The sequence below is a fragment of the Grampus griseus genome (assembly GCF_964374135.1).
Source record: "Grampus griseus genome assembly, chromosome: 10".
Lineage (NCBI taxonomy): Eukaryota > Metazoa > Chordata > Mammalia > Artiodactyla > Delphinidae > Grampus > Grampus griseus.
This window is the reverse complement of record NC_139004.1, coordinates 5,083,498-5,101,895: the sequence shown is the minus strand read 5'-3', so window position 1 is coordinate 5,101,895 and position 18,398 is coordinate 5,083,498. Positions and strand designations below refer to the sequence as shown.

The 18,398-nt window shown below is 41.1% G+C and overlaps 1 protein-coding gene across 7 annotated transcripts in view; it reads left to right on the top strand.

Moving 5' to 3' along the window:
- CAGE1 (cancer antigen 1) overlaps positions 1 to 18,398 on the top strand; it is a gene marked incomplete at its 3' end in the record, with an annotated part of 43,795 nt that overhangs the window by 21,800 nt on the left and 3,597 nt on the right. For 3 of the 7 annotated variants that reach the window (XR_014297298.1, XR_014297299.1, XM_082663391.1), the window contains exons 5-8: positions 522 to 602; positions 814 to 921; positions 17,244 to 17,348; positions 17,928 to 18,013. Coding sequence is in view for 4 of the 7 variants with exons in the window: in XM_082663391.1 (XP_082519517.1) it covers positions 522 to 602; positions 814 to 921; positions 17,244 to 17,348; positions 17,928 to 18,013 (380 nt within the window). Of the gene's footprint in view, positions 1 to 521; positions 603 to 813; positions 922 to 17,181; positions 17,349 to 17,927; positions 18,018 to 18,398 lie in introns of those variants that run through there. The other 4 variants (XM_082663392.1, XM_082663390.1, XR_014297300.1 and 1 more) reach the window with 3 other exon arrangements.

Sequence of the window (18,398 nt, the reverse complement as noted above, 5' to 3'; positions counted from 1 at the left end):
GAAACCAGATCCAAGCTTCCAAGAGTCCTTTCCCAGTGAGTCACACAGGGTGCACTTCCCTTTCGCCAGCAGTGACCTGTGCAGCATGCGTGAACTGTTCCCGGGGATGCTTATTGGAGACTGAGTGTCCAGGGTTTTGATTGGAGGCTGGTTGGGTAGGTGCCCTCTGCCTGCCACGTACCAAAATTCCAGACCCTCCCGAAGGACAGGGGTGTTCAGCATAAATGTTCTTTGTACAAATAGGTTAGGCACAGTGAGCCTTCATATCAGGAAATGATGGAAACCCTCCCACAATCCAAGTTCCTAGATGCCAGTCAGAGGGCAGTCTGGCGAGCAGGCCTTTCTAAGGACAGCAGTCTCAGGCCTGCTGTGTGAACTCTCTGCTACACAAGAGCTTTAAAAACAAGACACCTTTGGAGACCAGGGATTGGACTGTGCATGGTTTGGTGACTTTATTATAAATGTTACGGAATGTAGTTTTATTTCCTCTCCTCTGAAATAGAAAATGCTTTTTTCCTTAGCTACTGAAACATAAAGACAGAATCACAGCTTTCAGAGAGTTAATTGCTAATGAAAAATCATTTCAAGATCAGGTTACAGAGGTGAGTTAAACATTCACTATGTACTGTCTTTAACATACAAAAATACAATTTTAGATACTTAACATTGAAGTCATTCTGACTCCAAGTTCTACACATCTGTATTGAAACCACTGGAGATCTCTCTGATGGTTAAACTAATAACATATTCATTGTCAACTGTTCCAAGGAGTGTGAACATACTGGAAGTGAGTACAAATATGTTTCATCTCAGGTTACAGACTTGGATTCAAATGAAGCCAAGAATGTCGGAGAGGTACCTGTCTTACTGGGAGCCAAACTGGATCAGTACCACAACCTAAATGAAGAGCTTGATTTCTTGGTAAGAAACACCTTTTGTTGCTTTGCTAGCATTTTTATATACAACACCATTTTATTAACAAGTTCAGGAAATTATCAACCTTCAAAAATTTTGCTCATTGAAATGGTCACACACTGGCATAGTAGCAGCATTATTCACCCACAAAAATATACAATTGAAGTTTGCATTTTCAGGTTTTGAAATTTTAAATATTGTCCCACCTGATTTCTGTTTAATCAGATTTTTTTTCTTTCAAAATGCAGAAATTTTCAAATATGTGCAGTTTTTCATAGTGGATGGGGCACATTTATATTGTTGCATATGCTACCACTAGTCTTACAGCAGCAGGTGTCTACAGCAATCATGATTAAGGGATGTGCTTTGGAAAATGGCACTCACACTTTAGATGGCATCTAAAGATAAAGGCATCACAAGGAAAATGGTAATTATGTGAGGGGATGGAGGTGTTAGCTAAGCTATAGTGGTAATCATTTTGCAATATATAAGTGTATCAAATCAACACGTTGTATACCTTAAACTTACACAGTGTTATATCAACTATATCTCAATAAAGCTGGAAAATTTAAGATAAAGGCAGATAAAACAGGAAAAATACATGGGAAGAACATAAAAATATCTTGGTATCTAGAGAGTTACAGCCCATTTGGATCCCACCTTAATTAAAAAGTGGTTAACATAATTTATTTTTTAATGGAGAAGTCTATTATCATATTTCTGAATTATTAAAAATCAGGGAATTCCCTGGCAGACCAGTGGTTGGCACTCAGTGCTTTCACTGCCGAGGACTCGGGTTCAGTCCCTGGTCGGGGAACGAAGATCCTGCGAGCCGAGCAGTCTGGCAAACTAAATAAATAAATAATTAAAATTAATTAATAATTAATGATAAATTAATTAAAATCGGCATTCTGTACTAAATTCATTACATACCCATTCATCTTTAAGAGAGAAAAAAAAGTCCAACGTGGTGAGGGCTTAAAGGTTTCTTCTTTTCTAATTTGTTCATTTTTTTCATTAAATACGTAATTGTTGACTTCCCACAGAAAGGTTAAGCAGGGCTAGTCACTATGAAGATAGAAAGATAAATCAAACATGAGCCCTGGGCTTCCCTGGTGGCGCAGTGGTTGGGAATCCGCCTGCCAATGCAGGGGACACGGGTTCGAACCCTGGTCCGGGAAGATCCCATGTGCCACGGAGCAACTAAGCCCTTGTGCCACAGCTGCTGAGCCTGCGTTCTAGAACCCATGAGTCACAACTGCTGAGCCTGCGCGCTAGAGCCCGTGAGCCACAACTACTGAAGCCCACGCGCCTAGAGCCCGTGCTCCGCAGCAAGAGAAGCCACCTCAATGAAGAGTAGCCCCTGCTCACAACAAGTAGAGAAAGCCCACGCACAGCAAAGAAGACCCAATGCAGCCAAAAATAAATAAAATAAATTTATTAAAAAAAAAACATGAGTCCTGCTTCCAAGGAATCTAGAAAAGTAGATGCAATACATAGGTAATTATTTACGAGGACTAAAGGGAACATTTTTTAAAAAGAGATATACAGTGACAAGCATCCGACAGAGGAGATCAGAGGAGGAACCGATGGCGTCCTGGTGGGAGAAGCACAGAGGACGGTGACCGGACTGTTAGTGGGCGGATGAGAGGAGGGCATGCAGTAAGCTCTGGCTCCATCACCAGTTTCAGTGCTTCAGGCATAAAAAGGATGGGAGTGGACCTTGATCTTCCCCGGGTGGGAAGCTGGAGTGAGGAAAAGGACACAAACGGAAGCGCTGAGACACACTGTGTCGCTTTTAACATGTGCTGCAGACTTTCTTGTACAAACCGTATCTCAGAGAAACCAAATAATTGATGAGGGAGAGGTCTTCATGGAAGAATGTAAGCTATTAAAAGCAAGAGAAGACACACCTGCAGAAAATTACATTTTGCATCCCTGAATAAAATAAGGAATCCAGGCAATTACAATGGCTGCCAAAACCTGTAAGTTCAAGGCTCATAGGAACCCGTTAATGACCAACACCAGAGCCCCCTCGTCTGCCTCAACCGCACGAAAGGTGAGACATGCCCCTGACGGGATGCAGGAGGGAACGGGGCACTGTGCGTGAGGTGTTCTCACCTGAACCGCCTGTTTTTAAAGCAAGCTTCTAGACCACACGACCAGCTGACAGGATAAAGAACCGTATTAAGTTGACCATGATAAAAATCCAGAACGTGAGAAATTCTAACCCATAACAATTGGCCCAAGGAAGGGGAGGGAGAAGAGCGGAAGAGCTGTTCTAGACTCAGAGGTTAGAGACTTGAGACAAATCAAGCAGACGCATCGTGTGTAGATACTGGCTTGAACACACCCACTTCACAAAGGTATTCGTGAGGTAGCAGCAGAAAACCGCTAATGCAGGGGACACATTTTAATAGATGTGATAGTGGTACCATTGTGTTTTTAAAAGCCCTTGTCTGTTAGTGATACATACTGAGAAGTGTTTATGAGTGAACTGACATGATGGCTAGCTTTGCTTTAAAATACTCCAAGAAATTTAAAAGGTCGCAGAGTGAGAGTGGGGCGTGGGAAGTTGGAGACAGATGAAAAAATACTGGAAAAATGTCGATAATTGTTGAAGTTACATGGAGGTTCGTTATACTACTCTCTCTACTTTTGTATGTGTTCTGGAATTTTCCAAAGTAAAAAGGGCTTTAGTTTTGTTCTTTGGTTTTGAAATGCCGAAGTGTGCTCTAGAAGGCTCACTCCTCATTCTCCAAGGAACTCTAGGCCAGGAAGACTGGGTCTGCCAGAGTTAAATTTGGTGGCTTGCACCTCCTCTCATGCTTTCTCAGGTACTGCTCCTGTGGTCCTTCTGACCCCTTGCCTTTGGTTCTTCTTCACAATTCTGATCTTGTTGGCTGTTCCAGGAACCTCCTGACCTCCTCCATCCTGAGACAGGACCCCAGCTTTGCCTTCCTGCTGGCTCTAGCCAGCTGGATGTTTAACTTTCAAGTGCAAACTGTCTCCTGGTCCTATAAGGCCTTGGTAAGGTACACCAAAGGCAGGTATTTGGTCAGAGGGAAGAGGCAAGAGTCCAGTTAACACTACTGACATTCCGGGTTCAAGGGGGGCTAATAAGATTGACCCCTCAAGTTCCTCCTAGATCCCATCTTCTGTAAAATAGGAACCTTTTTATAAAAATAAGATATTCTTTTTTAATTTTTATTTTATATTGGACTATAGTTGATTAACAATGTGTTAGTTTCAGGTGAACAGCAAAGTGATTCAGTTATACATATACATGTAAAAAATAAGATATTCTTTAACCAGTATTATAGAAGATATCCTTTAACCATTATTGTAGGATAGTTGAAGATTAAAAACTAAAATACTATCCTAAAATATACCACTTCACTATAACACTCGATATATTACATAAAACATTTACCTAATTTGGACTTCCCTGGTGGTGCAGTGGTTAAGAATCTGCATGCCAATGCAGGGGACACGGGTTCGAGCCCTGGTCTGGGAAGATCCCATGTGCTGTGGAGCAATTAAGCCCATGTGCCACAGCTACTGAGCCCATGCACCTAGAGCCTGTGCTCTGCAGCAAGAGAAGCCACTGCAACAAGGGAAACCACCACAACGAGAAGCCCCTGCTCACCACAACTAGAGAAAGCCCATGCACTGCAACTAGAGAAAGCCTGCGCGCAGCAATGAAGACCCAACGCAGCCAAATAAATATATTTTTTTAAAAAAGCTATTCTCTAACCAGTATTATAGAAGATATCCTTTAACCATTATTGTAGAATAGTTGAAGATTAAAAACTAAAATACTGGCTTCCCTGGTGGCGCATTGGTTGAGAATCCGCCTGCCGATGCAGGGGACGTGGGTTCGTGCCCCGGTCTGGGAAGATCCCACATGCCACGGAGCAGCTGGGCCCGTGAGCCATGGCCAGTGAGCCTGCGCATCTGGAGCCTGTGCTCCGCAATGGGAGAGGCCACAACAGTGAGAGGCCCGCGTACCGGAAAAAAAAAAAAAAAAACTAAAATACTATCCTAACATATGCCACTTCGCTTTAGCACTATATATATTACATAAAACACTTACCTAGTTTGGGCTTCCCTGGTGGTGCAGTGGTTAAGAATCCACCTGCCAATGCAAAGGACACGGGTTCAAGCCCTTGTCCGGGAAGATCCCACATGCCGCAGAGCAACTAAGCCTGTGCGTCAAAACTACTGAGCCTGTGCTCTGTAGCCTGTGAGCTGCAACTGCTGAGCCCGTGTGCCACAACTACTGAAGCCCACGGACCTAGAGCCTGTGCACCACAGCAAAGAGTAGCCTCTGCTCACCGCAACTAGAGAAAGCCCGCACGCAGCAATGAAGACCCAGCACAGCCAAAAGCAAAAAACAAAAAACCCATTTACCTAATTTATTATTTTGGTAGCCTTTGAAATTACAAGTTTGTTAACTTAAAAAGAAATACTCAGAAGGAAGCTTCATATATATATATATAATTATTTTTATTTTCATGCTATGTCCTATAGCCATAAAAGTAAGAAAACAACAATTATGTAAAGCAGAAAATTACTACTCTAGGAAAATATTTCTAAGTATTCCAAAAGAAAATAACTGTAGTCCCTTGTCTCATGATCCCTCTGAACTATGAACCATACCTGTCAGCTCCTGGATTTGGGCACAGTATTACCTTGAGTGTACTTTACATTGGTGTTACTGACCAATCTCCTGAGGAAGGGTCTGGGTTCACTAGGATTCAGGTCATACAGGTGAGAGGGCTGTCCCACCAGGTGGAACCCCAGCTCCTTGGTTTCCAGAGAAGATGTCAACCTTACCACCTATTTCCTTGTTTTCCCAAGCTCCCTGGGCATTCCTCTGATGCTCTGACCCTATTCCTCACCTTCCTGGTTCTGATTTCCCTAAATCCTATTCTAAAGCCAGTGCAAGAAACAATATTTGCGCTGCAGACCCTTTTCAGAGGATATAATCTCAATCTATCTGCCGACCAGCTCTTAGGAGGAGCGTGTGTAAGGACTCCTGTATCTCTGAAGGGTTATGTGTGCCATCCTGTCATTCCTCTAGCAGTAACCCACAGTAAAAACACATTTTACATCTTGATCAGATACCTATATGCCCACACACAGAAGTAACACCAGTTTCATATTCTATCACGTTCTATTCCATTTTCTGTGTGCGTGTTGTTTATATATTCATTTCAATACTTATCGAGTCACAACCTGGATCATGTTTGTTACCAGAAAGCTGCTGCTTGGAACACGCTATCTTGGCCCTCACAGAATTGCTTTTACTGAGTTGTGTTTTGGTGTTTTATGCCCTCAGCAGTCCTAGGAAACATCTTTTTCCATTTGTTCTAAAAAGATTGCTGCTTCCCTTAGTGCCACTTGGATGAGAGCGTCCTTTGAGACTTCAGGCATACTAGGAAAAGCTTTTCTTAGAAACAGGTGTGTTTTCATCGCATGAAAATGAAAATCATGTAACTGACCAGGTTCCTGTTTGCTTTGGCTACCAGGAAGTTTAGTTCCAAAAGCATGGTGCTGTAGCTCGGTGCTTAACTGGCTTCATATCCGTCTGTTGTTCTTTATCTGTTCCGTACATTCTGGTTTAATTGGTTTTTGTTTTTTTTTTTTTTTTTTTTTTTTTTTTTGCGGTACGCATGCCTCTCACTGCTGTGGCCTCTCCTGTTGCGGAGCACAGGCTCTGGACGCGCAGGCCCAGCGGCCATGGCTCACGGACCCAGCCACTCCGTGGCATACGGGATCTTCCCGGACCGGGGCATGAACCCGTGTACCCTGCATCGGCAGGCGGACTCTCAACCACTGCGCCACCAGGGAAGCCCTGTTTATTTTTAATTTATATTTTATTGCATATATTCAATCTCAAAACCTTTGTGTAAAGAATTGGGGAATCAATCAATCAGCCAGCCTTCAGATATCCCAGTCTCCAGGACTGTTCATAATGATGACTGATGCATTGCTGTCATGGTATTATTTCTACCTTGACACACTTTTTCTTTTCTTTTCTTTTAATTAGAGTAAAATTGCTTTACAATGTTGTGTTAGTTTCTGCTGTACGGTGAAGCGAATCAGCTATATGTATACATGTATCCCCTCCCTCTTGGACTTCCCTCCCCACCCCATCCCACCCATCTAGGTCATCACGGAGCACCAAGCTGAGCTCCCTGTGCTATACAGTAGGTTCCCCCTACCTACCTTGACACACTTTCTCTGTGAGTTGACACTAGCAGAGTGTAAGACAAGCAAAAGCCTCTTAGGAAACCTGGAATCATGGACTAGGTAGAGTCAGATACCCTGACTGTATAGGCCAGGCTGTTGTACCTCAGGTCACAGCAGCCCTCAGTGCCCCTCTCAGGGGTGTGATAGGCACAGTGATGGCCTCCCAAGATGTCCATGCCCTATTCTGGGAACATGCAAAAGAGACTTTGCATCCCTTAATGAAACAAGGAAGCTAGCAATTATGACTAAAGGGACGTTGTAGGCACGATGAAATCAAGGACCTTTAGGTGTGAAGATAGACTATCAGGATGTGCCCAGTCTAATCACAACTATCCTTAAAAGTGGAGAAATCTTCCCAGCAATGTCACAGAGAGACGTAGCATTGCTGGCTTTGAAGACAGGGAGGGACCCCAGCTGAAGAAATGTGTGCAGCCTTTGGAAGCTGGAAAGTCTCCCCTAAAGCCTCAGAAAGGGACCAGCCCTGCCGACACTTTGACTTTAGCAGAGTGAGACACCTGTCAGACTTCTAAGCAACAGAACTATAAGGTAATAAATGTGCATTGTTTTAAGCACTGAGTTTGTGATCATTTGTTATAGCAGCAGCAGGAAACTAATACATGATACGCTGACCTCATTTTCTTTAGTGATTTGGATTTCAGTGTCCCATAATATATTGGGGCAAGTTCATATATTATCAACATGGAACTATGTCCACAAATCTATAATACGGGGGACCACAGAGGGGACCCAACCTAAGAACTCCTCCTCTACAGGAATTCACATCTGAGCAGCCCACCTGGACCCAGCAGACCTCCTCCCAAACCAGCAGCCACTGCTCTGCTGCCTCTCAGTGCCTCCTGTTCTCACAGTGCAGGGGGGCAGCTTTCCAAGAGGACTTCCTCCACTACGGTCAAGTGCATGTTGCTTTGGGCAGGGCCAGGCATGGTGCTCTTCCTCCACCAAACTCCACCCTGCCCTTGGAACCCGCTTCTCCTAGATGACTGACAAGGCCCATCCCAACTTCTGTGGGTCTGCATCTGCACTACGGCCCCGGCACTCATGGGCAGACCCCTCAGGAAAGGGGACCCGGGGGGCTGGGAGAGAGTGCTGCCACACCTGCTCTCATCCCTCAGGCACCCCAGGGTTGGAGGAGGTCTTGTTAGACCTTGTTTATTAAAATGCGTTTTTTTGTTAATAGATCTTTATTGGAGTACAATTGCTTCACAATACTGTGTTAGTTTCTGTTGTACACCGAAGTGAATCAGCCATATGCATACATATGTCCCCATATCCTCCCTCCCACCCTCCCTATCCCACCCCTCTAGGCAATCGCAAAGCACTCAGCTGATCTTCCTGTGCTATATGGCTGCTTCCCACTAGCTATTTTACATTCGGTGGTGTATATATGTCAATGCTACTCTCACTTTGCCCCAGCTTCCCCCTCCCACCCTGTGTCTTCAAGTCCATTCTCTATGTCTACATTAAAAAGTGCCTTTTGATATGCTTTCAGAAAAATGTTTTAGAATTTTCCAGTGATTTGATTTTAATAGACTGTCTTCCAAAACTTTTCTATTTTGAAATACTTTTTTTAACTTTAAAATAAGGAGCTCTTAATGAAAAGACAAGTCATGGACTGTGAGAAAATATTTGCAAATCACAGATCTGATAAAGGACTTGTATCTAGAATATATAAAGACTCCTTGAAAACAAACAACCAAATTTTTTAAATGGGCAAAAAGGTTTTAACAGACACTTCACTAAGAAGATACATGGATGGCAAATGAGCCCATGAAAAGAAACTCAGCATCATTAAGAGGCAAATTAAAACCACAGTGAATACCACTACACACCTGTTAGAATGTCTGTTAAAAAGACTGGCCATACCAAGGATTGGTGAGAATACAGAGCAACTGAAGGTCTCATCCACTGCTGGTGGGAATGTAAAATGCTACAGCCACTTCGGAAAATGTTTTGGTGGTTTCTTAAAAAGTTAAACATGTACTTAACCATCATTCTACTCCTAGGTGTTTTATTTACCCAAGAGAAATGAAAGCCTATGTTTATACAAATGTTCCTAGCTGCTGTATTTATAATAGCCAAAAACTGAAGGCAACTCAAATGTCTATCAACAGATAAATGGATAAACAAATTGTGGTACATCCATACACTGAAATACTACTCAGTAATGAAAAAGGGGTGAGTTGGAGATTGGTTCAAGATGGCGGAGTAGAAGGATGTGCCCTCACTCCCTCTTGCGAGAGCACCGGAATCACAACTAACTGCCGAACAGTCATCAACAGGAAGACACTGGAACTCACCAAAAAAGATACGCGACATCCAAAGACAAAGGAGAAGCTGCAATGAGATGGTACGAGGGGCACAATCACAAGAAAATCCTAAAACTTCTGGGTGGGTGACTCACAAACTGGAGAACACTTATATACCACGGAAGTCCATCCACTGGAGTGAAGGTTCTGAGCCCCACGTCAAGCTTCCCAACCTGGGGGTCCAGCAACGGGAGGAGGAATTCCTAGAAAATCAGACATTGAAGGCTAGCGGGATTTGATTGCAGGACTTCGACAGGACTGGGGGAAACAGAGAGTCCACTCTTGGAGGGCACACACAAAGTCGTGTGTGCATCGGGACCCAGGGGAAGGAGCAGTGAACCCAGGGGAGACTGAACCAGACCTACCTGCTAGTGTTGGAGGGTCTCCTGCAGAGGTGGGGGGTGACTGTAGCTCACTATGGGGACAAGGACACTGGCAGCAGAAATTCTGGGAAGTACTCCTTGGCGTGAGCCCTCCCAGAGTCCGCCATTCGCCCAGCCAAAGAGCCAGGTAGTCTCCAGTGCTGGGTCACCTCAGGCCAAACAACCAACAGGGAGGGAACACAGCCCCACCCATCAGCAAACAAGCAGATTAAAGTTTTACTGAGCTCTGCCCACCAGAGCAACACCCAACTCTACTCATCACCAGTCCCTCCCATCAGGAAGCTTGCACAAACCTCTTAGATAGCCTTATCCACCAGAGGGCAGACAGCAGAAGCAAGGAGAACTACAATTCTGCAGCCTGTGGAACGAAAACCACATTCACAGAAAGATAGACAAAATGAAAAGGCAGAGAACTTTCTACCAGATGAAGGAACAAGATTAACCCCCCAGAAAAACAACTAAATGAAGTGGAGATAGGCAACCTTCCAGAAAAAGAATTCAGAATAATGATAGTGAAGATGATCCAGGACATCGGAAAAAGAATGGAGGCAGAGGTCGAGAAGAGGCAAGAAATGTTTAACAAAGACCTAGAAGAATTAAAGAACAAAGACCTAGAAGAATTAAAGAACAAACAAACAGAGATTAACAATACAATAGCTGAAATGAAAAATGCACTAGCAGGAATCAGTAGCAGAATAACTGAGGCAGAAGAATGGATAAGTGACCTGGAAGACAAAATGGTGGAATTCACAGCCGTGAAACAGAATAAAGAAAAAAGAATGAACAACAAGAACATTTGCATTATAGGGGTCCCAGAAGGAGAGGAGAGATAGAAAGGACCTAAGAAAATATTTGAAGAGATTATAGTCAAAAACTTCCCTAAGATGGGAAAGGAAATATCCACCCAAGTCCAGGAAGTGCAGAGAGTCCCAGGCAGGATAAACCCAAGGAGAAACACACTGAGACACATAGTAATCAAATTGACAAAAATTAAAGACAAAGAAAAATTATTGAAAGCAACAAGGGAAAAATGACAAATCACATACAAGGGAACTCCCATAAGGTTAACAGCTGATTTCTCAGCAGAAACTCTACAGGCCAGAAGGAAGTGGCACGATATATTTAAAGTGATGAAAGGGAAGAACCTAAAACCAAGATTACTCTACCAGTCAAGGATCTCATTCAGATTCGACAGAGAAATCAAAAGCTTTACAGACAAGCAAAAGCTAGGAGAATTCAGCACCACCAAACCAGCTCTACAACAAATGCTAAAGGAACCTCTCTAAGTGGGAAACACAAGAGAAGAAAAAGACCTACAAAAAACAAACCCATAACAATTAAGAAAATGGTAATAGGAACATACATATCAATAATTACCTTAAATATGAATGGACTAAGTGCTCCAACCAAAAGGCACAGGTGTGCTGAATGGATACAAAAACAAGACCCATGTGCATGCTGTCAACAAGAGACCAACTTCAGACCTAGGGACACATACAGACTGAAAGTGAGGGGATGGAAAAAGATATTCCATGCAAGTGGAAATCAAAGGAAAGCTGGAGTAGCAATACTCATATCAGATAAAATAGACTATAAAATAAAGAATATTACAAGAGACAAGGAAGGACACTACATAATGGTCAAGGGATCAATCCAAGAAGAAGATATAACAATTATAAGTATATATGCACCCAACATAGGAGCACCTCAATACATAAGGCAACTGCTAACAGCTATAAAAGAGGAAATCGACAGTAACAAAATAATAGTGGGGAACTTTAACAACTCACACCAATGGACAGATCATCCAAACAAAATTAATAAGGAAACACAAGCTTTAAATGACACAATAGACCAGATAGATTTAATTGATATTTATAAGACATTCCATCCCAAAACAGCAGATTACACTTTCTTCTCAAGTGTGCATGGAACATTCTCCAGGATAGATCACATCTTGGGTCATAAATCAAGCCTTGATAAATTTAAGAAAATTGAAATCATATCAAGCATCTTTTCTGACCACGAGGCTATGAGACTTGAAATCAATTACAGGGAAAAAAATGTAAAAAACACAAACACGTGGAGGGTAAACAATACATTACTAAATAACCAAGAGATCACTGAAGAAATCAAGGAGGAAATCAAAAAATACCTAGAGAAAAATTAAAATGAAAACATGACTATCCAAAACCTATGGGATGCAGCAAAAGCAGTTCTAAGAGGGAAGTTTATAGCAATACACGCCTACCTCAAGAAACAAGAAAAATCTCAAATAAAGAATCTAACCTTACACAGAAAGGAACTAGAGAAAGAAGAACAAACAAAACCCAAAGTTAGTAGAAGGAAAGAAATCATAAAGAGAGCAGAAATAAATGAAAAGGAAACAAAACAATAGCAAAGATCAATAAAACTAAAAGCTGGTTCTTTGAGAAGATAAATAAAATTGATAAAACTTTAGCCAGGCTCATGAAGAAAAAGAGGGAGAGGACCCAAGCCAATAAAATTAGAAATGAAAAAGGAGAAGTTACAATGGACACCACAAAAGTACAAAGCATCATTGACTACTACAAGCAACTCTATGCCAATAAAATGGACAACCTGGAAGAAATGGACAAATTCTTAGAAAGGTATAAGTTTCCAAGACTGAACCAGGAAGAAATAGAAAATATGAACAGACCAATCACAAGTAATGAAATTGAAACTGTGATTAAAAATCTTCCAACAAACAAAAGTCCAGGACCAGATGGCCTCACAGGTGAATTCTATCAAACATTTAAAGAAGAGCTAACACCTATCCTTCTCAAATTCTTCCAAAAAATTGCAGAGGAAGGAACACTCCCAAACTCATTCTATGAGGCCACCATCCCCCTGATACCAAAACCACACAAAGGTACTACAAAAAAAGAAAATTACAGACCAATATCACTGATGAATATAGATGCAAAATCTTCAACAAAATACTAGCAAACCGAATCCAACAACACATTAAAAGGATCATACACCATGATCAAGTGGGGTTTATCCCAGGAATGCAAGGATTCTTCAATATACGCAAATCAATCAATGTGATATACCGTATTAAAAAATTGAAGAAGAAAAACCATATGATCATCTCAGTAGATGCAGAAAAAGCTTTTGACAAAATTCAACACTCATTTATGATTAATACCCTCCAGAAAGTAAGCATAAAGGGAACTTACCTCAACATAATAAAGGCCATGACAACCCACAGCCAACATTGTCCTCAGTGGTGAAAAACTGAAACTATTTCCTCTAAGATCAGGAAAAAGACAAGGTTGCCCACTCTCACCACTCTTATTCAGCATAATTTTGGAAGTCCTAGCCATGGTAATCAGAGAAGAAAAAGAAATAAAAGGAATACAAATTAGAAAAGAAGAAGCTAACTGTCACTGTTAGCAGATGACATGATACTATACATAGAGAATCCTAAAGATGCCACCAGAAAACTACTAGAGCTAATCAATGAATTTGGTAAAGTAGCAGGATACAAAATTAATATACAGAAATCTCTTGCATTCCTATACACTAACAACAAAATATCAGAAGGAGAAATGAAGGAAAGAATCCCATTCACAATTGCAGCAAAAAGAATAAAATACCTAGGAATAAACCTACCTAAGGAGGTAAAAGACCTGTACTCAGAAAAGTATAAGACACTGATGAAAGAAATCAAAGATGACACAAACAGATGGAGAAATATACCATATTCTTGGATTGGAAGAATCATATTGTGAAGATGACTATACTACCCAAGGCAATCTACAGATTCAATGCAATCCCTATCAAATTACCAGTGGCATTTTTTACAGAACTAGAACAAAAAATCTTAGAATGTGGATGGAGACACAAAAGACCCCAAATAGCCAAAGCAGTCTTGAGGGAAAAAAACGGAGCTGGAGGAATCAGACTCCCTGACTTCAGACTATACCACAAAGCTACAGTAATCAAGACAATATGGTACTGGCACAAAAACAGAATCATAGATCAATGGAACAAGATAGAAGCCCAGAGATAAATGCATGCACCTATGGTCAACTAATCTATAATAAAGGAGGCAAGGATATACAATGGAGAAAAGACAGTCTCTTCAATAAGTGGTGCTGGGAAAACTGGAGAGCTACATGTAAAAGAATGAAATTAGAACACTGCCTAACACCATACACAAAACTTAACTCAAAATGGATTAGAGACCTAAATGTAAGACCGGACACTATAAAACTCTTAGAGGAAAACATAGGAAGAACATTCTTTGACATAAATCACAGCAAGATCTTTTTTGATCCACCTCCCAGAGTAATGGAAATAAAAACAAAAATAAACAAATGGGACCTAATGAAACTTAAAAGCTTTTGCAAAGCAAAGGAAACTAGAAAGAAGACGAAAAGACAACCCTCAGAATGGGAGAAAATATTTGCAAATGAATCAATGGACAAAGGATTAACCTCCAAAATATATAAATGGCTCATGCAGCTCAATATTAAAAGAAAAACCAACCCAATCAGAAAATGGGCAGAAGACCTGAATAGACATTTCTCCAAAGAAAACATACAGATGGCCAAGAAGCACATGAAAAGCTGCTCAACATCACTAATTATTAGAGAAATGCAAATCAGAACTACAATGAGCTATCACCTCACGCCAGTGAGAATAGGCATCATCAGAAAATCTACAAACAACAAATGCTGGAGAGGGTGTGGAGAAAAGGGAACCCTCTTGCACTGTTGGTGGGAATGTAAATTGATACAACCACTATGGAGAACAGTATGGAGATTCCTTAAAAAACTAAAAATAGAACTACTATACGACCCAGCAATCTCACTACTGGGCATATACCCAGAGAAAACCATAATTCAAAAAGACACATGCACCCCAATGGTCATTGCAGCACTGTTTACAATAGCCAAGTCACGGAAGCAACCTAAATGCCCATTGACAGACGAATGGATAAAGAAGATGCGGTGCATGTATACAATGGAATATTACTCAGCCATAAAAAGTAACGAAATTGGGTCATTTGTAGAGACATGGATGGATCTAGAGACTGTCATACAGAGTGAAGTAAGTCAGAAAGAGAAAAACAAATATATATTAATGCATGTATGTGGAACCTAGAAAAATGGTACGGATGAACCAGTTTGCAGGGCAGAAATAGAAACACACATGTAGAGAACAAACATAGGGACAGCAAGGGGGGAAAGTGGCGCGGGGTGGTGGTGGTGGGATGAACTGGGAGTTTGGGATTGACATGTATACACTAATATGTATAAAATAGAAAACTAATAACCTGCTGTATAAAAAAATAAAAAATGATAAAAAAGAAAAAAGAAAAGAAAGAAGAAGGCGTGAGTTACTGATACATGTGCAGCTAGATGAATCTCAAAATAATTATGCTGACTGAAAAGAGCCAGATAAGAGTAAATACCCCTTGGTCCAGTTACATAAAATTCTAGAAAATACAGAGTAATCAGTCACGACAGAAAGCAGATGGGTGTTTGCCTGGGGCCGGCATAGAGTATGCGAGTGAGGGAAGGACAGACAGGCAGGAGGGAGGGGTATCTAGAGGCAAGAGGAAACTGTGGTGGCGGAGGGTGGGGGTGGGGCGGGTGGATCTGTTCATTATGTTGATTGCGGTGATGGTTTCACAGTTGTATTCATAGATAAAAACATATCAAACTGTACACTTTATAAATATATGCAGTTTATTGTATGACAGTTATGCTCTTAAAATGGTTAAACCCTATACTCTTTAGCAGAAACTTAAAATTTTGGATTACTTTTCACTGTAATCCCCCAAACTGGCTTTTATGGAGCAATTCTTTTATCGCTAAAATAAACAATCTTTAAGAACTCCTTTGCCCTTATTTCTTTAATCTGAGGCTAGCAAATTTTTAAAAATCAATCTGAGGGGGCTTCTCTGGTGGCGCAGTGGTTGAGAGTCCGCCTGCCGATGCAGGGGACACGGGTTCGTGCCCCGGTCCGGGAAGATACCACATGCCGCGGAGCGGCTGGGCCCGTGAGCCATGGCCGCTGAGCCTGCGCGTCCGGAGCCTGTGCTCCGCAGCGGGAGAGGCCACAACAGTGAGAGGCGCGCGTACGGCAAAAAAAAAAAAAAAAATCAATCTGAGGACTTAAAAGGGTTATTACTTTGATCTTGAAAGCCAGTAAAGAAATTCAAGATGTGCCATTAAGTCTGTAATTAAAAGAAACAACAACAACCAAACAAAAAACCAACAGAAGTGAGAAGGAATTCCATGTTGCTTCAGTAAGCTGTCATGAGGTATGTATGTAAAGCTGAGAGAGGAGCCCCACCCTCCAGGATGCCGTGAGGAGATGCAAAGGAATGGAATGGGAAAAGCCCAATGCTAATAGTTGATAAGTAGAGATTTTAGTCTTTTCTACTTCTAGACACGTCCTTTAAAAAATCTTTTAAATTCTCTTCACCTTGGGTCTGTTAAACTGAGGTGACATCTATACTCCCTACCTTAAATAATGTGTGTTGTCAGAGGACTGGGACCCCTGATTTGATATTGTCCACATTAATATATTTATGTAAAGAGAAAGAACAAGAAAGCTGCTGTGTCTGCAGCAAATTTGTTTTGCCATTGCTTCCTCCAGGGTATCTCACTACAGACACGTAAGCATATGTAAATAAGAATATTTAAATAAGCAGTAGAAGACTGATGGCCATTATTATCATTGTTATTTAACGGGAACATTTCTGTCCTTTTCTACAATTGCTTTGAAAATTAAGGTAACTGTTCAGGGACTTGTGAATACCTTTTCCTGATAATTAATCCTAGATGTCACTTTTAGAAATACAGTTTTTAAATTGTTAAAAATTTTTTTGCAAATAAAAATTGGACCATAAGTCAGAATGTGACATACATTGAGCAGAACCTTAAAAAAAACACCTCTCATTTATGGATATTTGAGAATATTTATCAAACCTGAAAATGCATCATCAAGCCCAACATCAGTGCTTTGCTTCAGAGAGAATCAAATGTGTCTACATTGTTTATATCTGGAAAGAAGGTAATGAAAATTTGGGGCTAGTAAGTATTTGTATTCACTAACAGGCGTTTAATTATTTGCAAAGCTGTTTCATGGTATTAAATTGTAGAAAAGCTGAAACATCGTTTTAATTTCTGCTCATCAGTTCTAAGTGCAATCAAACTAGGACCTGGTTCATAGCATCTCTTGATTCACCTATGGTACAAATTAGGTTAAGAGAATATTGGGATAAAGTATAGCTCACTGTTCTGATTTGTTCTTAGCATCCACACGTGGTTTCCATGGAAGTTTCCAGGTTAGTATTTTTACCGGTGTTTCTCCATAGATTGCAAAATTGGGAAATCTTCTAGAGTTAAAAGAAGACCACCGCAACAGACTCATTGAAGAAAATGACAAGTATCAAAGACATTTAGGCAACTTAATAAATAAGGTACAAATTTTCTTACATAAATATTTGTCTTTTTAAAACGGTGAAATATTAAAACGGTAGAATTTTGGTGCTAAAAAGGATCTGAGGGATGATGTAATACATTTGTATTGATTCCTTTCACTTCATAATGACCTTCCATTAGCCTTTTAGCTGAAAGCTAGCAAAGCACATTGTGTGTATCTGTCCTTGTGCTGTCAGCATTTTCAGGTCTTGGTATTGCTACTTCATTTTGAGGGTCACTCTAAATCTTGCCAACATAGTGTTATAGTTTACCTTTTAAAAACCGCATTAACTGTAACCAAGTGGGCTGTAACCCTGGGCTGGTACATACGCTACATGTGTGGGTCATAGCTGACTTGCTACAGTTGTCCGTTTGTTGACACTTCACTTTTTCTGCATGATGAACAGGCACATTACAATTCTATTTGTGTTCATATTCCTGATTTCAAAATGTAAGGAAGATGTTCTGCCTATTGTAAAACTTTCATTCATGGGAGTCATATAATTGAACTTGTACAGATTCTTAAAAAGCAAAATTAAATAAGTATCCTAGAATTTATCACAGAATAATTGTTTTAGCTAATGTTTTTCAAGGTTACATCATGCGAAGAAGTTATCGAATGTGCTGACCGAAGGCTCATGATACCGAACTCCCAGATTGCACAGTAAGTTGAATACACTTAATTTTTTTAACTTTGTAAACGTTTGCTGATATTTCGCTCTCTGGCTTTCTAAGTTCATTTTTCAGACTCCTAGAAAGAGGAAAATGTGCTGTTTTGTAAGTCAAGACCATTCATTCTTCAATGATATGTTTAGTGTGCCGAATGTCTGGACTACTTGAACAACCAGAATTTCATCTTCCTTTCTCAGAACTCCCTTTGACTTGGGGGTAGGGGGGCGAGGTTAAGAAATTACAGAGGGCATCCCTAGTGGCGCAGTGGTTGAGAGTCCGCCTGCCGATGCAGGGGATACAGGTTCGTGCCCTGGTCCGGGAAGATCCCACATGCCGTGGAGCGGCTGGGCCCGTGAGCCATGGCCGCTGGGCCTGCG